Source organism: Dinoponera quadriceps, unplaced genomic scaffold, assembly GCF_001313825.1.
Source record: "Dinoponera quadriceps isolate SergipeBrazil2010 unplaced genomic scaffold, ASM131382v1 scaffold396, whole genome shotgun sequence".
Lineage (NCBI taxonomy): Eukaryota > Metazoa > Arthropoda > Insecta > Hymenoptera > Formicidae > Dinoponera > Dinoponera quadriceps.
Genome location: NW_014554609.1, coordinates 794,361 through 817,994, shown reverse-complemented (window position 1 = coordinate 817,994; position 23,634 = coordinate 794,361). Strand labels below are relative to the sequence as shown.

General features: G+C 42.1%; 1 protein-coding gene across 1 annotated transcript; it reads left to right on the top strand.

Annotated features, from left to right (window-relative positions):
- The first annotated feature begins 1,383 nt into the window (after positions 1-1,383).
- Positions 1,384-10,688, top strand: LOC106740554 (probable maleylacetoacetate isomerase 2). The gene is made up of 5 exons (XM_014611719.1): positions 1,384-1,551; positions 3,155-3,206; positions 3,451-3,599; positions 3,698-3,902; positions 5,532-10,688. The coding sequence occupies exons 1-5, from the start codon at positions 1,534-1,536 to the stop codon at positions 5,759-5,761; spliced, it is 654 nt and encodes a 217-aa protein (XP_014467205.1). The 5' UTR covers positions 1,384-1,533; the 3' UTR covers positions 5,762-10,688.
- Positions 10,689-23,634: the final 12,946 nt, after the last annotated feature.

The following is a 23,634-nucleotide window of genomic DNA, read 5'->3' as shown; positions in this document are numbered from 1 at the left end:
TATTATATAGATCGCACACGACTTATATAACTTAGCTACATAAGTGTGTGGTTTAGTTACATCAGAATGTAGATAACTTATAGACTTAAGAAGTTTTTGACTTAGGTATAGTGGTGTGGAGATTGAAGGGATAGCCCGGGAAGAATCTAGGCCTGCGCCCACTGAGTACTCAGCACAGAGAATAAGAAAGACTCTTTTATCACGTAGAGAAACACTAGAACGACGCAGCTCTAACGGCGGGCTAGTCTCCACTGTTCTTCTGCCGTACAGCGACAAAAGACTAGCCGTGCAGTGACAAAAGACTAGCTCGCCGGCGTGTGGTGGGGGACGAGCTCGCATGCAAGCGAGATAGAGTATAGCCGCCACAGTGGTACATTATACGACCTCAGTTTCTTGTTAAGTATAGTGGCGGCTCGTAGCGGAGATCCTGGAACCAAATTTCAGAAATAATGGGTCTAATAATTCCGTAGACCCGTAATTTTTAATATGGAAATAACGGGTCTACGGACTTATTAGACCCGTTATTTCTGACATTAGTTCCAGGATCTCCGCTACGAGCTGCCACTATACTTAACGAGAAACTGAGATCGTGATTGGTTCGAATACTGTACTCTTTAGATATTCACTCATTCAATTCATACATAGAACTATAAAAATTGTTTATTTACCGACATCAAAAACTATATAGACCTTCTTGTCAAAATATAATACTCTAACACTCATAGGTCGGATAGGCTTAGATCCTAGACCATGTTCACACTTTTTGTACGCCATTTATTTTCAATAAAAAAGAAATTAGATCGTGATATGACTAAACAATAGAGTCAGACATATTTCTATTTTTCAAGTAGTATGACTCAAGGGTTGGTCAGCCATACTTTCCACTATAATAAAACAGGCGAAATTCAACAGGCTGTAACTTTTGCAATAATGATGCTATCGAGATCGTTCAAAAAGCACTTTAAAGCCTGAAGTCTCTAATTTTTAACCATATTAGCTATATTAATGTTGTCGTTAATTTTCGTCAAGATTTTTCGAGTTAAACGAAAAATGGCGACCGATCAATTTCAAACTTCATCTTTCAGTTGAGTTTTCGGAGCGAAAAATTACTTAATTAGAAAATATGATACAGGCATTTTAAAGAGAAAACTTTAAACTTTTTACGTATTTGTGAAGGAATGTCATACATTCAATCACAGGACGGTGTTGCACGTTTTGTGACCGAGTGTACGTGTACCGATTCGTTAACCTTCGTCTGAGCGATGAAAGCGCCCCATGGGGGCGCCTATCGGAAAGCGCGCGGTGATTGGACGCACGGCCGGCCGGGCCGGAATATAGCCGGTGGAACGGGGGGGAACGGCTGTGGCAATCGAATAAAAGGGGTGAGGAGGTGCGATTTCGCGCGTTCACCGCGATTCCGAATTGCATTTCTGACAGATTCCGACAGCGGCGAGCGCGCTGGCACCGGGGAGCCGCTTGCCAAGGTGATAATCGAGCGGGCGAGTCTGTTCGCGACGACGAGAGGCCGACGAGATGTCCGTGATGGGTAAGGTGAGTGGTAAAGTGAGATTATTTAACCTTCTGCGAACGAGGCGACTGTCGACGAGCCAACGTTCGAGCTACTTTCAGCCGGTGCAGCTCGACTTCACCGCGCGACTATCCCACGCCATAACGTCGCGTCGACGGAAAGCGCGGAATCGGTGTGTCCAGGTACGAGCGAAGCCTGCCCGGAGACTCGACTCCCGTGGTCGCGCGTCACCGAGGACCGTGCTCGCTCGCGACGATCGGCTCGCGTAAGGCTCATTTTCCCGCACCTTTCTCATCGGAAATTGAGCTCTATTCGATCAGCAGTCGCATCTCGCGAGTGTCGAGACACGCGAACGAAGCTGGTCACCGTGCTTACGGGGGGAGCGAGCATGCGGAACCGTGGATGTAACACGCCGATAGCGTGTAACGTACGACTGCATGTAACGTGTGCATTGTAATGTGCGGACCGCCGGCTGCGCGCGCGCGCAGCTAGTCCGCAGGAGAAACTTTAGTCGGCCGCGAGAGCGGTGCACTCGCGAGATAAATAAATGTCGATCGTGGCTTATCAGTCGAGAAGTTCCAGCGGTTATCGCTGGAATAGCCTAAAATCGCGTTTGCAGCAGTTTAATCAAACTGTACATTGATCGTATGTTTCACGAATTTGATTTTATCTGAATCTCGGCGGCAGAAGGACGCGATTCCGGAAAGCCTACGTCTGGTCGTTCCAGATGTATTAAAGTTGAATATCTAAAAATACACATATTTCAAAGATTTTACATATATTTTACATATCTTTTATTTTTTTCAGTAGGTCTTTTGGTAACTCTCTAAACCATTCAATAATTGAACTTGAATGACTAATTAAATACATGTAATTTTATTTAGATTAATGTAATATTATATTATGTATATAATATAGTGATACAAATGTATGTGTAAAGCATAAATGCTCAATGTTTGCTTAAACGATTTTGATCGCGAAAAATATTTCAAAGATTTTACATATATCTTATATGTCTTTTATTTTTTACAATAGATTTTCTAAATGATTAAATAATTGCTGAACTTAAACTAAAATAATTAAACATACATGTAATTTTATTTGGATTAATATAAAAAAATATTTCTAATGAATAAAGTGATACAAATGTAAATATGAAACATAAATACTCAACGTTTGCTTAAACGATTTTTATCGGGAAGAATACAAATTGCTCGTACCAAGTTTCATCAATTATTAACGACGACATAGTGTTACTACATCGTCCTTCAATTATTGTACTTGCGGAGCTTATTTTTTTCCGGTTTAAAAAATTGAAATTCAGCCGAGGCCGAGTTTGTCGCGTCGTTAGAGAGCGATTTGTCGAGGGATTCTTCGAGAGACGATCGACACTGATCGGCATTAGTGTCGCGTCAACGGTTGGAACGAGGTGTTCGTTAATAAATGCACGTCTTGCTAAACGTCCTTATTTACATCTGCCGAGCAATCGTTGTAAATTCTTTCCATCTGCGCGCGCGAATCTGGTTTCACGACCGGCTCCGAGGACACGTCGGTGTCCTCGAGGACCGGTCGTGCACGAGCGAACTTTGCCACAAAATTCATGCCTCCTCTCGTTTTTTCCGACAGCCGGTGCTCTACTCCTACTGGCGGAGTTCCTGCTCGTGGAGGGTGAGAATTGGTGAGTGAAGATTTCGTTACCGCCAAGGGAAGAACCGTCGCACACGATGATGTCGTCGCGACTTGCAGCAGCGAGCGCACCTTCCGAAGCTTCTCGATCCATTCTCGCGAGATTTTTCACATGAAAATACACTGAGAAAAAATTATCGGAAAATTTATACGTGGAATATAAGGGTTATTTTTCACAGAAATAAACATTAAAAATTTATCAAACGAGTTTCTGACGATATGTATCTGTCTGGCAGCGTTGAATCTGAAGGAGATACCGTACGACATAAAGCCGGTGAGCCTGGTGAAGAGCGGCGGGGAGCAGCATTCCAATGAGTTCCGCGAGATCAATCCGATGGAGCAGGTCCCGGCGCTGCACATCGACAATCACACGCTAATAGAGTCTGTGAGTTCAGCTGAAACGATTTGCAATTTCTATCCTTGCCGTGATTTTTCCTCGCATGCTTGACCGATTACGATGTAACGGGCGGTTTTCTCACGCAGTTAAATATCCTGCAATACTTGGAGGAGACCAGGCCGAGTCGCCCGCTGATGCCGGCGGATCCCGTCAAGAGGGCTAGGGTGAGGGAGATTTGCGAGGTGATCGCCAGTGGCATCCAGCCGCTGCAGAATCTCACGATTCTGATCTACGTCGGGGAGGAGCGCAAAAAGGAATGGGCGCAGCATTGGATCACCAGGGGATTTACAGGTGACTCGAGATAACAAATGTAACATATAACACACGGTCGTTTTTGTTAACGCCAATCAGGCTTTACGAACTAAAGTAAACAGGGTGATTCGCTGTTAGTCGCGATTCCGAGGCATCGAGAATAGTTCTTTCGTACGAGTCGAAGACAAACCTTAAGGTGTCTCGACGGCCTTCGAAATGTTTGCCTTCAAGATTTTATCTCGGCTTGTTGAGGAAGTTGTGAGACTCAGTGTCGTATTTTCGTTGGCGTATCAAGGGGGCTATTTATAAATTTAGTATTTATTAATCAAAATTATGTTCTTACACATTTATTTCATTACCTAAATAATAAATGTCAATTTGAGATGAAATTGAGGTAATCGTACTCGGATAGAAGACTAGGGCCGCGGTTATAAATAAAACTATAGGATATTATAATGGGACTGTTATAATAAAAAGTTACATAATAAAGAGCAATGTATAAGTATTAAAATACGTGCATGTTATGTATTTAGAGTATTACTACAAGTAATGAATTTAATACCGCTGTATTTTTGAAACAAAGTGGCCAATAATTCTAAAATTCGTGTATAATATCTGCATATTAATTTTCAATAACATAGTAATTTTTCATCAAAATCTTATCTTTATAGTTTAGAAGATATTAAAAATACAAATTAAAAATATCACGCGAATCTCAAAGAACATAAAAACTCAACTTTAGTTGCAAATATCTCAGCATTCGAGTGGTCAATCTTTTTCTAATTGCACGAGCAGTTATATAATATCTGAACGTCTATGTAACACAGGTCTCATCGAATTCTTATCAAACTCATTTCGCCTTACAACCTCTTTAACTGCCACCAGTAATTTCTGTAGGATCATCTCGAAGTTTAATACTTAATAAAGCTGGATCCCCATTTCTTTGGATTTTTTCATCACTGGGAAGTCTTCTTTATCATAAAGCAAACAATATCATAAAGTTAAAGAAAAGTCATTTACGAGAATCTTACAAGATCATTACGAGAAAACAGGCTGAAAGTAACCCATCTGCGGTTCTAAGAGGGGAAAAAATGTGTTTCTAGCGTTAATTGGAACGTTCCGAATAACAAGTTACGATAAACATACATTTTCTGACGCTATATCATCATCATCTAGTTTGCTTGGCTGTTTGTCGACTACGGGGTTTAATCTGTTAGGCAATTAGTCACGCCTATATTAACGAGACACGGTGAAATCACGGTAGGACCTCCCTGGCGATCGGCATGTGTCAGTCAATCTCAGACAGGAAATTAATATTTCACATTAAACCGCTACTTTTGGCTTGCGCTGCGAGAAAGGGGGAGGGGGAGGGGAGAGAGAGAGAAAGAGAGAGAGAGAGAGAGAGAGAGACGGCGGAAATTATTTTCCTCAATTAACCGAGTCACCTTGCATGCTTTAGCGCGACTTTTAAATATTCTTAATGCGCGTGAACATATGCAATTATAATGCGCTTGTTGCATATTGAGATATTTATTTCCGATACGCCACGTGGCGACCTTCGACGCACGTTCAGGAAAACAACACGCTCAATCAGCGGTTAAGTCATGATGCAACACGCATAGCGCTAAGATAAAAACACCGATAAGACCAGTTTATGCTTTCTTCCAGCCGTGGAAAAGTTATTATCGTCGAGCGCGGGCAAATATTGCGTCGGCGATGAGATCACGTTAGCGGACTGTTGCCTGGTACCACAAATATTCAACGCACGGAGGTTTCACGTCGACCTCAGACCCTTCCCGACGATCCTTAGGGTGGACCGTCATTTGGAGCACCATCCGGCCTTCACCGCGGCTCACCCCAACAACCAGCCCGACTGTCCGCCTGAGGCGACCAAGTAGCAAGCGAGGCAGACCACCCTTTTCCTCTTCTAATATCCTTTAGAAGAGCGAAGGGAGGTGGTCCGACATCATGTGGTTTCATAGTGACAAAAGGTGACAAATCCGCCGTTCATTCGTCCTCGTCCAGATTTTTAACGTGACGCGTGCGGCTCGTCGAACCTCGTATATTATCGCGAATGAGAGATCGTAAGACCTCTCCGAGAAAAAGCGCTGAATCGAGCTCATTGAGTCCGGACCGCCGGTCGCAAAATTTTATCCGGAGGAGAGACAGCAGTTGCAATCGAGAGTTGAGTTTAAATTTCGGAAAGGTGTATGCGTGCTTAGCCACAAAAAGATTGCAGCACTTTTTTCCCTATAATAATATTCCGAATTTTCCCTATAATAAGTTTCCGAACGTATCCCATGTCCAATTCCCCCCCCCCCCTCTCTCCCTCTTTCTTTCTCTCGTAGAGTAATGCTCTCGTAGAGTAATGCTTCCAGGAGTCCCGTAAAAGATCCCCAACACCAGTATCCGGGTGTACACTTAGTAGTGTCGTGAAGATTGATCACGCTGCGGCAGCGTGTGCACGAGAAGTTGATTTTAATTCGACGCCGTCGGTCTGCAGATTGTGTTCCTTCGATAAAAATTACACTTGCGCGTCCCAGTCCGAGGATATCGTTAGATCGGTAAAGCAGCACCTTTTGTCACTTATGAACTGCGTTCCGGTATTGAAATGGTTAGCGGCCGGTCGACAGAAGCGAGCATCAGAGGCCGCGGTAGCCTCTCGATCTTCTACGCCATTTCCGTACTCGTACATAAAAATAAGAAAGGGGGGATAATATCGGGCCTACTTTTAAGTTCTTTGTTACGTTTTTCTACGGGTTTTTATCGTCAATCGAAATTTATCCTTCACGCGATATTTTTACACGATATTTTGTAAGATATATCGACCTATTCTAAATAGGTTCTGTTGAAATCAAAAGTTTACTTTTTATATATATACTTATAAATTTTTTATTTGACTTCTTTCGCGCTGACATAGCGTAAGGAAAAGAGGATGTTGCCTATATTGAATCATAGTGAACGCCCCGAGATCTTCGCATCGGTAACATATATAGAATAGTGATTCGTACTTACGTGATATCGAGTAGCGCATGCAGCAGACAAAAATTCGTAACGCGAAGCGATCCACAATTCGAAAGGGGGATGTGTAATAAAAGGGAAATTTGCGCTCCGCACAATGTGTATCTCCCGACGTGTAAAAGAAGAGAGTACAAATCGCATGTTTCCTTTGACATTCCGGATGTATCGTATCTTCCTCGAGAGGAAAATCGCTTTTCGCGAGCACGTAAAGAAAAAAACTGCTCGCGAAAACGGTGACTGTGCCGGATTACTACCGCAATGCTGGACTGCCCGCCAATTGGAATTACGTTTACACAATTGAGAACCGCGCGGTCATCGATGATCTCGCGCGTTCGCAACCGCGAGGATCGTGAAAATGTGCCATTGAAATGCCGTTTACTACACCGAGGGGGGAAAATATCCGAGAAATTAAAAGTATTTGTCCGGTGGGTGGTACTAATAACATATTTACTTGTATTAATATACACTAAGTTCTTACACTAAGAAGAAAATTCTTTTCACGTAAGAAAATATAAATTTACTTAAATCTAGCTTCACATGAGAACAATTGTTTATCGCATAATAAGATATATAAATAATTAAATAGAAGAATTTAGATCGAAGTTAATACATATCCCAAGTAGCACAGAAGTCAGAAAATCCTTTAGACGTCTTTTGGACTTTTGTGTTTTTTCGGGGTATCGATCATGTAATTTCACGCGAAAGATTTCACTTTTCACCCTACCGGAAAAAATATTTCTTATTTTCTGGACATTTTTCTCCCAGTGTACACATAGTACAATCGCGTATGTATGGTCGCGCAAATCAAACGGCGCACGGAGACGCCGCCGTCGAGACGCCAACGGAATCAAAGTACACAATTTTATGCGCTCTCACAGTGTAACTGAGCGTCTCTCTATCTCTATCTCTCCCTTTCTCTCTCTCCGGTTTCGAGAACATGATGAAGCAGAGATGCCGATATTTTTCACGGATCCTTTTTATAGAAATCGCTCGTTGTAAAGCGCGCTGTTGTTATCGCGTAGCCGCGTACTTCGAAGGATTTTGTACGTCAACGTGCGTATAAATGTATATGCGCGCCGCTTTCTCAAACGCGTTACGCTCCTAAGCCCGAGAGACTCCTCTGATAGATATCGAGAAACACAATCGGATTTCATTGGAATTCTTCCTTATTGCCGCATTAACCTTCCGCCGCCGCTGGCACTCACGAAACATGTCACGTCGCACTCGCGTCGGAAAACTCACACGTCGACACAACGTCGATGATTTTTGAACTCCATGTATGTCGCGCACGTTGTAACTGCCTTCTTATACTGAGACTTCGACGAGTACTTCTTCCATGTAGCCTCCAGCCTTCGCAATTATTTTTCTATAGGAGATATAGTATCGTAATAACGAAGGTATACACTTCTTTGTGCGCTTTCTAATGGAAGATGAAAAAAAGGACTAAATATATATATATATATATATAGATATATATAGATATATACATAGAATCGTCGCAACACACTCTTAGAGCCATGGCGCATACAAAAAACACAAGGAATAAGACGTAAGCAGAAGTAAGTGAACTGACCAACCACAATCTATTATTCTTCGACCGTAAGGAGAATAGTCGACTATGTGATCGGTGAGTTTGCTCACGTTCCGTGTGTGCCACGGGCCTTAAAGTCTACGTCCTACATATAGCACCCGGGACAAGCAAGAACGTACATTCCGTGTTACACACGTACGCACGCACAGTATCAGCGCTACTATCTAGTCATTCAAGTCGCCTCTTGTCACTTGGCAAGTCAACACAAAATTCACTATTGTCCAAAATGGCTCACTACAGCCACTTTTCTCTCGAACTGCCGTTAAATTTGTAAAATATAGGCGGTTTTATATATGTTTTTATGCCGTCTCGTCTGCTGCCGATTGCTCCGAAAGCGCATTTATATCATTTACGTCCTTGCTCTTTTCTTTGTTGTGAACTTTTAAATTGTATTCCATGAAAAGAACTTGCTATATGTTAGATTATCCAAAGATAATCCTAGTAAGATAAGTGTTATTTTCTCACTTAAATGGCCTTAGTTACAGAATTGGACAAAAATGACACTTTTTGGTCACTATGTTTGAAAGGTCACTTTTTCTGCCAAGAAGTGGCCACTGTCTCACTCTTCTTGTTCCGGTGACTAGATGGCAGCGCTGCAATACATACATGCGTAGCATACATATACACAAAGCCACACAACAGACGTATATTAATCAACCGAGTGGTTAGATAATAATGTATATAATCTTTATACGAACCATACTTCCCCCGGGAATTCCGCTCCGCGCGAACGTCCACCGGCAACAAGACAGCAAGTGTACGGCCAAATCGAAACTGCAGTTGTGCATGTCCGCTTCCTTTTTTTTGTACGACTAACGTCATAGTACTACGTGATTTGATTTACGGGGAGAAACGCGAACAAAGTAAGAGTCTCTGTCACATTGCGTTATAACTTTCTCGCTTTTATTATTGTAACTGAGAACGAAAAGAAGACTTGAGTATTCGCCACTTAAGCGAATGCTCGTTAACGTGTTAACGCGCGGGATCTCGCGTCTGAACGCGATCCTGCGGCTGCCGCGTCGAGTCTCCGTTCCAGCATTTTCGCATACAAGGATCTGAAGAAAAGGGACGAAGGATTGACCGTGAAAGTGGAAAGTTGATTTCGTCGAGAACGAACTGTGACTTATCGTGATAAGCGGTAATTTGCAATACGGGACGCAATCAACGTGTAAAATATTACAGGCAGATTTCTCATTTGAATTTGAGGCCTCCTCATATAAGAATTTCGATGTTTACGATAATTTTCTGATCTTTCGTATCAAGTATCTTCATAACTAATTTTAGAATCACAGTATTGCTATGATATACTCAGTAAGCAAGAAACATTAAATCGATGATAGAGGAATCGTCGTTCTTAATATTTCGCATACTGATTGCGTTCTCGAAAGCATCTAATTTGCATTGTAGTTTTCGTGCGAAAACCTCGTGTATACCTCGAGCGTCGCTCATATTCCGTAAATAAGAGCGAAAACGGACGACGTTCATTCCGGTTTATTACAATGCGAGTGTCGTCTCCATTTTCATCTTTCTCACATCGCTCGCGCGCAGTGTAGTCGTCCGATACGACCTCGCAAATGTGAGCTCGCCCTTTACATCGCTTTCACGAACTGATTGCACATGCAGTTGGCAATATATACCGCTGTATAGTCCGACGAGGTAATGGCAATAAGCGTAATCTCCTCTCCCGCCCACAATGGTCCCTAAGATAGACTTTTTGAAAAGGCGTAGCGTTTGTAAGAGGATGCATGAGATCGTTAGGTATGAGCAAATGAGAGTGTACAATAATAATAATAATTATAATTATAACAATAAAATAATATTAATGATAATATTAATGATAATATAATAATAATAATAATAATAATAGTGACACACATGTCAGTCCGAAGCAGCACGGGGCGCGTAGATAATTCGCGAGCGAAAACGATCACCGTACATTCGCACCGCTTCTAGCGAGTAAAAGGAATCTGTGTCATAGTGTATGTATATTACTTTGTAGTAGCGCGACGAAAGATCAAAAGAACAGTACGGTGCATTCAGCCAAGCGACGTACATCCACCCACACACAACATATATACATACACACATACATACGTGTACACTTATATTGTCACCCGAATAAAGCTGCGTTTTCGTCTGTAGTGGTATACTTTTTATTGCGAGCGAGTCCCACTGTAACTGAGATCTGCAAAATACAAACGCTCTCACGATTACTGCGCGAACATTTCTCTCTCTCTCTCTCTCTTTCTTTCTCCCTGTGCGTGTTATTCCGCGTAGGCACGGTTTTACTATCGCACACGTGTAACTCGCGAGCATCCTTTCGCACTGAGTTATCCCGAAATACCGGGAAAATTCACCAGGATGTGTTCCCGCTCCGCCCGGCACATCTCGTCCATCGTCTCGTCACCTCGGGATAATTTCGTACACGGTGAAAAATTTTGTGTTAAAAAATCCCGCCCCGAAGATCCTTTGTTTTTCGCAAAAAACATTTCAAACTGTGAAATACGCCAAGATGAAGCTGGTTTTTTATAGATCTTCAGTCAAAACAATTCTTGTGTGTTGTTCATAGCATATTTTCCATCGAACATCGAACAGCGGAAAGTTCGACTTTGGTTGCATATTTATCTAATAATTGCACTTCGTAATATATAAGTTCTTTGACCAATAATAATCTAGTCTTGAAGAGCTTTTTTTGCTACGTCTCCCGATGAAATTTGTTTTGTAAAAAATAGGGATAAAAACTACTTTGGACGACACTTTTTAACATATTTCACATGTACCAAACGGTCCGCACAAATTTTTGTGTTGATTTTTATGTAAGGTGAATATGTTCAGAAGTAACGCAAATATGTCGAAAATTAATACAAAATTAACATTCATAATATGTTAGTTACTTAAGTATAAAAATGTAAAATGTGTTATTTTGACACTTAAACGTGTTGAACATCGACTCCACGTAACATATCGGGATAACATAAACACAATATGTTAGATCGACACACAGGTATATGTTAATGATTTAACACAAAAATTTTAACAAGGATCGATTTTAACATAAGTACCAAATATTTCTCACTGTGTAAGCATGCATCCTCTAATTAAGCAGCTAATCTTATCAAGGACAAAGAGAGCGATGATCTCCGACGCAGAGCCTCGTGAAGATTTCAATCGGCATGAGAAGAAGAAGAAGGTTGATTTGTGAAAGAAGATTGAAACGATCAAACACAAGTGCTGAACTTACCAGAATTTTACCGAACGCTTTGTCTCCTTGTCTCGCCCTTTCGAGGTTTCCTTTCGAAGGCGTCTTCTCCGATCGATTAATTCGCGGGGGCAGCGGATTACATGATTCTGCATTCATGATTTCGTTGCAAATCGATCGGATGTGTTTTGTATGAGCGCGCAAGCACGGAATAAATTGTCGATGCTGCTCCAATTATCCGTACAAAAATAGCTTTTTATTTGTTACTTCTGCAGTACATTTACATTTCGTTTTCTTTTATCAAAAGCTCGACAATAAATTCATCCAAAATAGACCGTTTCTACTCGACGCTTTCTTTCTCTCCCTCTCTCTCTCTCTCTCTCGCTCTCGTACACTCTTTCTCTCTCTCTTTCTCTCCGCTACCTCACCCCTATCAATGTAATTCTTCCTTTTATTACAAATAATTCGTCGCGTAAAAAATACAATCCTTCGTTTTACTGACTAGTTAGAGTGGCATCTCGTCGAACGCTCGAGATTATACACTCGGAGGAATGTAAAAATTAAAGAATAAAAAAGACGAAGAAAAGAACTGAGGGAAAGAAAGGCAAGAAGAGAAGACGTGATGAAATCGTAAGACGCGCCATCCCTCTATAATGAAAGGTATATGTACATATATATACACAAGGAATATATCTAAATATATATAAATGTTTGTTGTTCGTAAGAAGACGAGAGATTAATACATAAGAGCCGTGTGATACGTGATATGCCTGCCGTGATTAACATTATCGGCGGTCTCGTCGACTTTTCACTGGGAGAATCGACGAGGCAATGATAATCACGTTTGCACTCGACTTTGCCGCGCGAAATACTGATACCACCGAGCGGATCTGATATACGCGAGAGAACCGTCTCGAAAACCGCGCGCACGTGTGGCTTACATTAAAAAAAAACCAACTGCTTTTCGAGCTGCGGTTGTGCGAGCGCCGATGACGATAACACAAGCTTTCGGGTAACGCAAGGTAACACCGCGTGAAACCATCGCATACCTTTCGCTTCAACGAAGATACAACGGAATAACTAGAACTATCCTCATCGGAGATTAGTTTAGTTAGTCGATTAATAAATTAACTGCGGTTAAAGAAAGAGAGACTGGCCGTTTGTGCCCTGGTCGATCTTCTGTCTCCCTCGTTTTTTCCTTTCCCTTTTGAAATAACGTAACGATACAGAGACAGAGGATCGGTCGAGCCGTCATTGATGTGATCGCGAGGAGACAATTAGGGAGATTTTAGGGACGAGAGTGTCGCGAATTTCTCCGCCCAATAAATGATTGATCTCTACGATCTCTCAGTTGTGCCCATCGCTGTACCGTCGTCGTGACTTTTTGTCGAAATTTGGAAGGCTGCCCTCTCTCTATCTCTCTTTTTCGATTTTTCTTCCGCCATCGTCGTCTTCACTATCCAATCGCGCACGCGTGACACCTTCCCAATTTCCACAAAAATTACAATTGCGCCTCGACGCTTCTTTTTTCCTTAGATTTTGCTTAATGAAGAAAAAAGAAAAAAAATCGCAGACATTGTGTTAGACTCAGCGCGAGAGACTCGACGGTTACAGAGTCTTGGTGAATGACAGACGATGGCGTATGATGATCATACTTGCGACACTGAATGGACAAATGGATGGATGGATGTATGGACGGTGGCCAGGTCATGAAATGAAGAACAACAGAATGCATTTAATGAGCGATTGTTTATTATGCTCTTATTATGGTCACTTGTCATACAGGTAACGATGCTTTCTCATGAGTGAAAATAGTTAATATATTATGTTTTCTCCCTCTCTCTCTCTTTCTCTCTCTCTCTCTCTCTCTCTCTCTCTCCTCTCTCTCTTTTTTTGTTTGTTTAAACTTTTATATAATTATTTAACATTGAATGGAATAAATTCATGATGATGAAAGAATAACAATTTATGGATGCAAATAAATGTGGTTAGAGTGTAAAGTAATATATCTGTAAAGATTAGCTCTCCTCGCGCGCGGGAAAAAGAGATGCCGTGTGAACTAAATTATACCTCATCAGTGTGACGGGGGGGAAAAAATAGAAAAAAAAAACCCAGAGAGATACATAGCGGTGTGCCCAAAGAGGTCACGTCGGGATGCAGGTGTTTGTTATTTGTTAACTTCATCGACGAGCGAAAGTGCGAAAGTAAAACCAAGCGTTGCGTTAACGCTCCGCGTTAATCAATAAATATATATATATAGAGAATCTTCCTTTCTTTTTTTTTTGTTTATCTCCGTAAGCGAGCCTTACGAGCCGTACGAATATGCGTACCTCAACGTCGCTTACGTTAAGGACAAATCGTTTCGTTTCCTCTCTCTTTCCTCGCCATCGTAAATAAATTCCTTACATGGATCTCTGCTTTAAAGCGGTGAACATATCTCTACGAGATATTTCTCTCACGCGGACATCCGTGGTGTCGTCGATCGCGATGAACGATTTATCCGTTAAAATTCTCTCCCTTTCTCTCTTTTCCTTCGCAATTTCGGATTTGTAACTGGACATCAAATCACTCTCAAGATGAACCGTGTGGTGAATTTCACATTTGAGTGATAAGCCCGAAGATTTCGAAGCAGAGACTTCAGGATAAAACAAAGACGAGACTAGATAGTCTGATAGATTTACATGCGAACGAAGATTGTGCGATGCAAGACATGATTTCTGATACGATAATCGATTGTATGTACAATTGATATCTCTCGTCGAGTGGATGCTCTACTGTATTTCCTAACACAGATAACACGTAGATGAGAAATTCTCGACGAGATCGATGAAGATTCGCGTTTTCGAAGTGATTCCGACAGATTCTCTTCTCTGACATTTCAATCAAGATATTTCACTTCTCTTTACATTCTCTTGACAATGCAATTGAACGTTTTTTTAAATGGATGTTTCCTAATGATATATACATATATTAATTCGAGATACGATGTTCATGATCGATTCAGCGAAACGAAATCGAAGATACCACGGATGCAATCGCGTCGCTTATTATCTCGACGATAACCGATTACAATGTTTTTTCCCTGCTTTCTCGGTTCCTTACTCGTCTAAAAATGTATCCGTACTTCTGAAGAGTTACGACTACTTTTTTTCTTTTTACTACTAACTTAGCGTAAATATCGATAATCTTAGCTCTCTCCGTCTAATACGAAGTTGAATCGCAATACCCTTTTTTCCCTCTAATTTCTTCATTCTCTCACTTCCTCTCTCTCTCTCTCTCTCTCTCTCTCTCTCTCTTCATCTCACACGGAGACGAGACATCTCAGAATATTAAAAAATACGCAATTTTGCCTCATTGCTCGTAATGCACCGTTCGCGTTCTCGTGTGTGTGTGTGTGTGTGTGTGTGTGTGTGTGTGTGTGTGTGTGTGTGTGTGTGTGTGTGTGTGTGTGTGTGTGTGTGTGTGTGTGTGTGTGTGTGTGTGTGTGTGTGTGTGTGTGTGTGTGTGTGTGTGTGTGTGTGTGTGTGTGTGTGTGTGTGTGTGTGTGTGTGTGTGTGTGTGTGTGTGTGTGTGTGTGTGTGTGTGTGTGTGTGTGTGTGTGTGTGTGTGTGTGTGTGTGTGTGTGTGTGTGTGTGTGTGTGTGTGTGTGTGTGTGTGTGTGTGTGTGTGTGTGTGTGTGTGTGTGTGTGTGTGTGTGTGTGTGTGTGTGTGTGTGTGTGTGTGTGTGTGTGTGTGTGTGTGTGTGTGTGTGTGTGTGTGTGTGTGTGTGTGTGTGTGTGTGTGTGTGTGTGTGTGTGTGTGTGTGTGTGTGTGTGTGTGTGTGTGTGTGTGTGTGTGTGTGTGTGTGTGTGTGTGTGTGTGTGTGTGTGTGTGTGTGTGTGTGTGTGTGTGTGTGTGTGTGTGTGTGTGTGTGTGTGTGTGTGTGTGTGTGTGTGTGTGTGTGTGTGTGTGTGTGTGTGTGTGTGTGTGTGTGTGTGTGTGTGTGTGTGTGTGTGTGTGTGTGTGTGGATCGGCAAGAAAGAACCGAACGTTTAATAACGTGTACACAACAAGCATAAAATGATAACGATGAATCTTTCGTCTAGTGCAGTGCGCAGCATATAATCCGCTACAAACTCGGTAAAACGCATGATGTACGTATGTGTGTATGCATGTGTATTTCCGTGTGTGTGTATCCCTTAAATTACTTTATAGCCGAAGGAATGTAAGGTACAATACTTGATCGTGATTCATCATCGGTGCGACGAATAAATCTCTCTATGGTACCTTCGCAGCCAGCTGCTCTCTTTCTTCCTTTCTTTTTTCTTTCTCTCTTAATCTTCCTCTCTCTCGTATCTCGATTATATATTATCATGGAAGATAACGCTATTCTCGATCTAATAATTTGCCGTAATTGAGATGCTCGTAAAGACTTAACTTCGAAAGTGAGACGCAAACGCGCGTTCTTTTTCTCTTTCTCTCTCTCACACACATACACGCACGCACGCACGCACTCACGCACGCAAACACACACACACACGCGCGCGCACACACACACACGCACACACGCACATATTCTCTCTTTCTCTCCTTGCGAAACCTCTCTATTCGAGTGTAGGCATGCAATTTTGACATATTATGTGTATGTGTGATTGTATTGTTACTATACTCTCGCAATTGTGTATCCGTATGTCTCCCCCCCGCGTGCGCGCGCACGCACGTGTGTGTGTGAACGAGTGGCGAATATGTGTATGGATGAGAGCACACGCGCACCAACGTGCACTTACGACTTAGCAATACGACTACTTATACTCAACAAGGTACTCAATAGTTTCCTCTTCCTCTCCTCTTTCTCTCCCACCCGCTCTGTCTCTCTACATTAGTTTATCTTAATCGGTTTTAGTCTCCTTTATAATCCCCGAGCTGCTAATGTTCTATTTCTACCTCAACAACAACGATCTCGTCCGAGCGCGGTTTCGTCTTTTGTCTTATCTGTTTTTTTTTCTTTTTACATACGCTTACCCAAAATAATATACCATATTAACAGCCTAACACTAAGATTCTCACTTCCGATAAAATAACATTACATACAATTTTTGTACAACCTTCTCTCTATCTCTCTTTTTCGCTTGCTCGCTCACTCACACACTCTCTCTCTCTCTCTCTCTCTCTTTCTCTCTCTTAATTATTTTGTAACGAATGTTCTATACTGTCGCGGACGCGTAACGCCGCCTCGTTACGTCTCTCGACGTGCGTAAAACTTCCTAATATATCTTTTCTTTCTTCATTAGATGCGATCTTTGCGCGTTACTTCGTGAGAATGACGCTGAACTAGGGAAAACGAAGATCGTGATATGAGAAATGTATCTCGAATTGGGTCAGTTGAATGGTGATCTCAGCTTTCTGTATGGTACGTATGTATGCGTGAGAATGTGTACGTATATATAATGAATGTAATATAGTGTAATGAATATAATCCTCGCGATATAAGTTTTTTATATACTTTCGTAACTATTATATGTAATATAACTTCGCTTCTGCTATTGTCAATCAATGCAATGCGATGCAATAAATAAATTCTTCTTATTTCTCTCTCTCTCTCTCTCTCTTTCTCCTCTTCTTTGTGACGTTCTCTATAGCAACATCTTAGCGTAATATACGTGTATACACGTATATAGACATATATTACGATTTACATCGATTTTTACTACAGTATTTCAACGTTTGATTATAGCGAACGATTGCAAAAAAGTGGCAGTAAACCAACCTAGTTTTTTTTCTTTTTGGAGAAGTAAAATTCCTAATAGAATGCAAATACAACGTTTTTCCACGGAAATGATAGTCGATCGTGATGTTTATCGCGAACGGTTAAACTTGTACGCCTGTATTTCCCCCTCACTCCCCCCCCCCTTTTTTCTCGTCATCTGACGATAAATGTAGGCCTTGGCTCGATTGATCGATTTCGTCGTTCATTCGGAAATTTTGTCAAGATTCGCTCGCGACACGTATCGACGCTTATCGTCGAATTTAATGGACGTTTATCTTTGTGCAGCAGAGAGCGGTCGCTACGGATAATCCCGGATCGAATATTGCCGAATTGCCAGTGCGTGAATATCAGTTTTGAAAATCGTTGCACGTTATCTTTAGGTACTTTATTATCACCGATCGTAAGACAGACTGAAAAAAAATACTCGGTCAACGCAAATCAGAAGTCGCAATGCTCTTTCCTTGTCAAGTCCCGCAAACGCGTCCCGTGTTCAATAAGAGAATTTGTGCTTAAGCAATTCTCAGGATATATATATACACACACATATATATATATATATATATATATATTTCCCCATTCGATGAAGAAACATGCTCGTAAAACTCGTCGAGGAACAGTGTTGCACCTTCAATCTGCCGACTGTGTACAAAACATACGTGTTTAAAACTATAAAAAAGGAAAAAAAAAACTCACGACGTTGCGACGTTAAAATATCCATTAATTAACATTCCTCTTGATTTGCAACGGTTGATCGTGTCTGTTACAATTCCCAACATTCGTCCCACCGCTTTCTCTCGGCTACCGCCAAGAGTCACCGGTTTTCGTAAAACACTTTCCCCCGCGCAAACTAAACAGGCGTATAAATACACCGGTATTCGGTATAGATACAATGAAAAAATAAACGTACAGTCCGACTTTGCTGTTGAAAACAACCCTGCGTCCAGAGCAGGGAGATATACACATCTTTAACAACACGTTCTACTGTCAAACGTTAACAAGTGTGGCTGATGGGTAAAGGGAAGTTCGATATGGCACTAAAGTGAATCGTGGATGGGATGACATGCGGTAAGTGAGTACAGGAAGGTACGGTGGTGGAGGAAAAGGAAGGACTTCTTTCTTTCTTTCTCTCTCTCTCTCTCTCTCTCTCTTTTAATCCCTGGCGTAAAACGTGAATCGAATATTTCGCTTATCGTTGGTATATTAATTAATAACAGATCGCAGATCGTAGTTTATATATATATATATATACTCTATCTATACATATATATATTTATATTTCTCTCTTTCTCTCTCTCTCTTTTTCGGCCTTTTTTTTGCGTTTCCTCTCGTTCATTTTCCCCTTAAATCTTGTTTTCATTCTTATTTTCCTATACATATCGGGTTTTGTTGTTTATTTAATGGAGCCTATGCAACAGTGTGAGAGAGATGAGGACGCGATGGAACATGATTTACGATGTAGCCTAGCACACACAGCCAAGTAACGTGACACGCGAGCCACCACCACTCCTATGCGCGGCGACGACCGAAGTGTCGAAAATTCAGTTTTTCTTTTTTTTTATTTAGTTACTGTAACAATAGTCGTACTTTTAATCGAATCGAGGCGAGTCAATGCAATTCCTACAGTTCCCTGATTACTACTACACCTCTCCACGTATCGGCGAGAACGAGATTCTCGCCTTTCTTTCTCTCTTTCTCTCTTTCTCACACACACTCACACACACATTTCTCCCGTAAATATCATCGTATGCGCGTGTACGGTAGAGTTCGTGCACGCGCATACGGACGCGCGTGTACGCGATTCTTTATAGATATATATATATTTATTTTTTTTTTGTCTCGGATAGAGTCGATCATTTGTCGTTTAAAACGTTGAACCTGTAATGACGATTTTTCCGTAAAGAGATTTAAGAAACTAGCTACACACCTATGCCTAATAATTTCTGTGTACAACTATCGACCGGCGACGCGACGCGTTATACATATTTATATACGTAAAGAAATTTATATATAATCATATATAATTTTTATATAAATATATATATATATATGTATGTAGACGCGTTATATACGTATATAATATTACTATATAATTATATAACGCACGTGTCGCGCCGCGCTTCTGACGAGCGCGCGAACGAAGAAGCATGTATCCTTAAACTGTACAAAAAACGAAAAGAGAACGAAACGCGTTGTATGAAAAAATAAAAGACTCTCTGCTAACGAGGGCGACGACTGCCGGTCTATTGAATTGCAAAACGGTAATAAGTGTCTTCTCCTCTTGAACAACTCGTAGGTAACATTGACTGGCCGACCAATACTGCTTTTCCCACCTTCCTATAGACGCGAGCGCATCGTCCGTTTCGTCTCGGAACGATTCTCAACGTCAACTACGTGCGAACATTTCTTTTCGCTCCCTCTGCGGATGCCTACGAGCTCGAGCGGAGTGTCACCTCTTTCACGATTGGCGATCCGTTCGTACGAAATCACTTGCACGATTGGAAGAGATCTGTCTCTCAATTACCGTATCAAACGAAAAATATTCCGTCCGGTTTCTCTCTCTTAATTGCCGATTCAAAAACGGGAGTGCAATTTAAAGGATGAATTTGCGAGGACATTCCAAGTCGGTTTACGCGGGATACTCCGAGCTGCACACCATCCAAGATCGAGGTCGTTGAGGCTCGCAGGGGGATCGAACGCGGGCCCCTTTTTGGAGACGAATCAATATTATTACACACAATAATAACCCCATCGCTAATTATACCTCGCCGGCGTATCAGTTATCGGCGCGTATGTCAGCGACGAAGTTATCGCTTTTAATATTGATCCGCATCAACGCCAGGACCAGTTCACCCGCGGACCCGAATTCACACACACACACACGCGCGCGCGCACGCACGCACGCACGCACGCACGCACACGCACGCACGCACACACACACACACACGTGCCGGACTGTGTACTTGGATGTTACTCGTCGTTACGCACATACTCTTCGGTATGTCGGTTATTAAAGATACATATATACACACACACTAATGCACTAACGCATGTACACGTATGCCATTAAAGCGACATTTCGGGAATTTCGGCTGGGAGCGTCGTTTTCTCGCCGCCTTTTCAACGTTCGTTCCTCCCTTCTTCGCCTTCCTTTCGGGATTTCGCGCGTCTCGAGTCGATACATCTCGCGAGATCGAATGAGCGCGTCAACACGACGCCGCGTTGACCGTCTGACGATCCATTTCCGTGGATCGCGTGAAGTTTAATCGAGCCTAAAATAAAGCTTCATTAATTCAACCCGATAAAGTTTAATTAAGCCGAAAAATTATAACCTTGGTTTATAAGTCCGATAAAGTTTAACTAAACCTAAAAATTATTAACTTTGGTTAATTAAGCCTGATAAAGTTGGAGTTTGAGCAAATCCAAGAGTTCAAAAGCACACGCGAATACAATTGTGCCAGATAATTATACCCGGATCTTTATTAGTCGTACGTTTCATCATTTTGTATGCGTGGATCAACGAGGCGTCTCACGCTTACTCGAAGTGCATCCGCGCGACGTTTCTCGTCTGCATCACACTTCGCCGACGTGAATTTCTCTCGGTGCCGGATATTCGAAAAAGTATATCTGCGTGTGTATTCTCTCCCGGTGAGTATATCGCGCGTGTTATTTTCCACGTCCCGATAACACACGCGACCCCGTGAGACGGGCGACACACTCCTCTCTCTCTTTTTCTCTTGCGCGCGCGCGCGCACCGCGTCCAGATAAGGTTCGACGTGAAAACTGCATATCCCGAATTTCGAAGGGAAAAGAATCGACGACCATTGAACCGCGCCGTTAAAGCGGCGCTCCTGCCGACGAACTCTTTACGCATCATCCTATATTTTATTACGGTACTAAAATGTAACAGGCGGTACTTTAAACCCACGTACACACTAAGAAGAATACTTATGTTAGACTGGCTGATCGCGCTCTATGGCTTCTATTACACGTAATCTTTCGTATCGGTTTTTTTTTTGCTGTGTTGACTCGGTTGTTGTTGATGCTCTGTAGCTTGTTGCTCTCGCCGCTATTTGATTCTCACCAGAATTAATAAGCCGCAGGAAGGGCATTTGTTTTCCTTCTTTTTTTTTCCCTTTTTAGCTTCATTTCGCTCAAGAAAATCGGCTTCGTCAGACTTCTCTCTCTCTATTTCGTCTCGGAGTCATGCATTCCGTCGTGAGTCATGCGCATAAAATTGTTAATGTGTTATGTAACGTCACGTGCACACTGACATGTTTCCTCCTCATTTTTGCTCTGCGCCGACGAAGCTTGTTTTCTCCCCCCCTCTCTCTCTCTCTCTCTCTCTCTCTTTCTCTCTTTTTGTCTCTCGTGACCTCTGCGTGCTGGAATCCGTACGCGTTTCGCATGCCATCATCTCATCAATTTTAGTCTTCCTGCGCAAATAAATCTTACAATTTTACATCTCTGTCAACGGAGCCCATGGCGTTATTCACGTTCTGGCAGCTGGTAAATATATGTATATACATACTCTCTTTCAACTCTCCATCACAGCTAGTCTTATGCATTATATAAATCTGCTCTACTACGGAATGTTCTTTTGTTACTTCTTTTTTTTTTTCGTTTTTATCAGAGAGATAACCGTAAATCCTATTTCTAATTGATTTTTTTTTCCTTTTTTAACGCGTGCTACCTACAAGTTGTTCGCGAGGGAGAGACCACCAGGTGTTCCCCGGCTATTGCTATTGTGTCACCTACAAACATGTACGTCGTGAAACTCGTCATTTGTACCAACAGGCGATGTGCATATATCACAAAGAATTAATTAGTCGCTTCGCTCCGGCGCTAATACGCGATGTTGCACGCAGCTTATCGCCAGCTGTACTGCATGAGAACGATTCGCTATTAGGATTACGGTATGGCTATTGCGAGTGTACGGAGTAACGAAGAGTAAGCCGCGTCCCGCGGTGGTGGCGGATCGACAACCCGGGTCCCGGAGGAAGTACAGCGATCGCTCGTGGGAATAATCGAATCCCGGCGACACTGGGGACCATAAGGAGCGAGCGGAAGTGAGCGAGACCAAGAGACCGAGCCTTCGATCGAAAATCTCAGTGCCCGCCGGTTCGGAATCAACCGTTCACCCGGCGTTACCACAGACAGACAGACAGACAGACGGGCGAACGAAATTACCCCCCACACACACACACACAACGCGCGCGCGCGCACGGGATCTTGTCTCGCAACTTCAACGGGTCGAACGCAAAACAAGAATATCGATTCTCGACCGACGGTACATAAAATAACTTCGTGAAACTCGATGCTCCCGTCCACGGGCGAATGTCGAGACGACGAGAACGCGGAGAACGACGAAGACGACGACGATGGTGATGACAACGACGGCGACGACGACGAGGAGGAGAAGAAGAACAACAAAAGGATGATGTACGAACGCGAGTACGGTGAAAGACGAATAAATAACAATTAAATCTAATAATAAGAGAGAGTAACGTACATATTTGTAGCAATGGCAATAGAGGAACCGGTGCGGTATACATCTCGCGCCGAACATCGCGAACGAGAAAAACTGTATTAATGGCTGCTTCGAGCGACAGGACGAGCCTTGCGTGTCGTCTCGTATACGTCGCGCAAAACCGAAGAACCCTACACGGCAAACGAGTCTCTGTTTCTCTGCCTACCGGCAGCCGGGCGATATTCGTAGCCAGCTACAGTAGAAGAGGATTTGCAGCATTTCAGATGAGGAGTCAGCGGTGGCCAATTAATATAGATCTAATGTGANATATATATATATATATATATATATATATATATTATGCTGCCGCGCGTTAGCGTTAATAGCACGAAGGCCATTAAAACACACTAATCCATAAATTAAATTAACGCTACATGTTACATTTATGTGATTCTCCCTTAAAACTTTAGAATCGATTCATCTACAGCAACCTAGTAAATATTTCCCGTAATTCACGATACGTGACTTCTTCAATGTATTTGGGAAACACAGTGGAGTTTAGTTATGATAATAGTTCACATAGAATTTATCGATAAACATAAATCTGTTCTCTCCTTTCGCGGACGCAAATATTTTGTCAACAATCTTTATAATATCATTCCACGTTTATATATATATATATATAATATTTGTATATATACATCGATATATAAATATAATATATACACACACACACACACACACACA

Excerpts from the sequence above, each read along its gene's own strand:
- LOC106740554 (XM_014611719.1), top strand. Across the intron at positions 3,207-3,450 it reads CTCGTGGAGGGTGAGAATTG|CGTTGAATCTGAAGGAGATA; the intron begins GTGAGTGAAGAT and ends TCTGTCTGGCAG. Across the intron at positions 3,903-5,531 it reads GATCACCAGGGGATTTACAG|CCGTGGAAAAGTTATTATCG; the intron begins GTGACTCGAGAT and ends GCTTTCTTCCAG.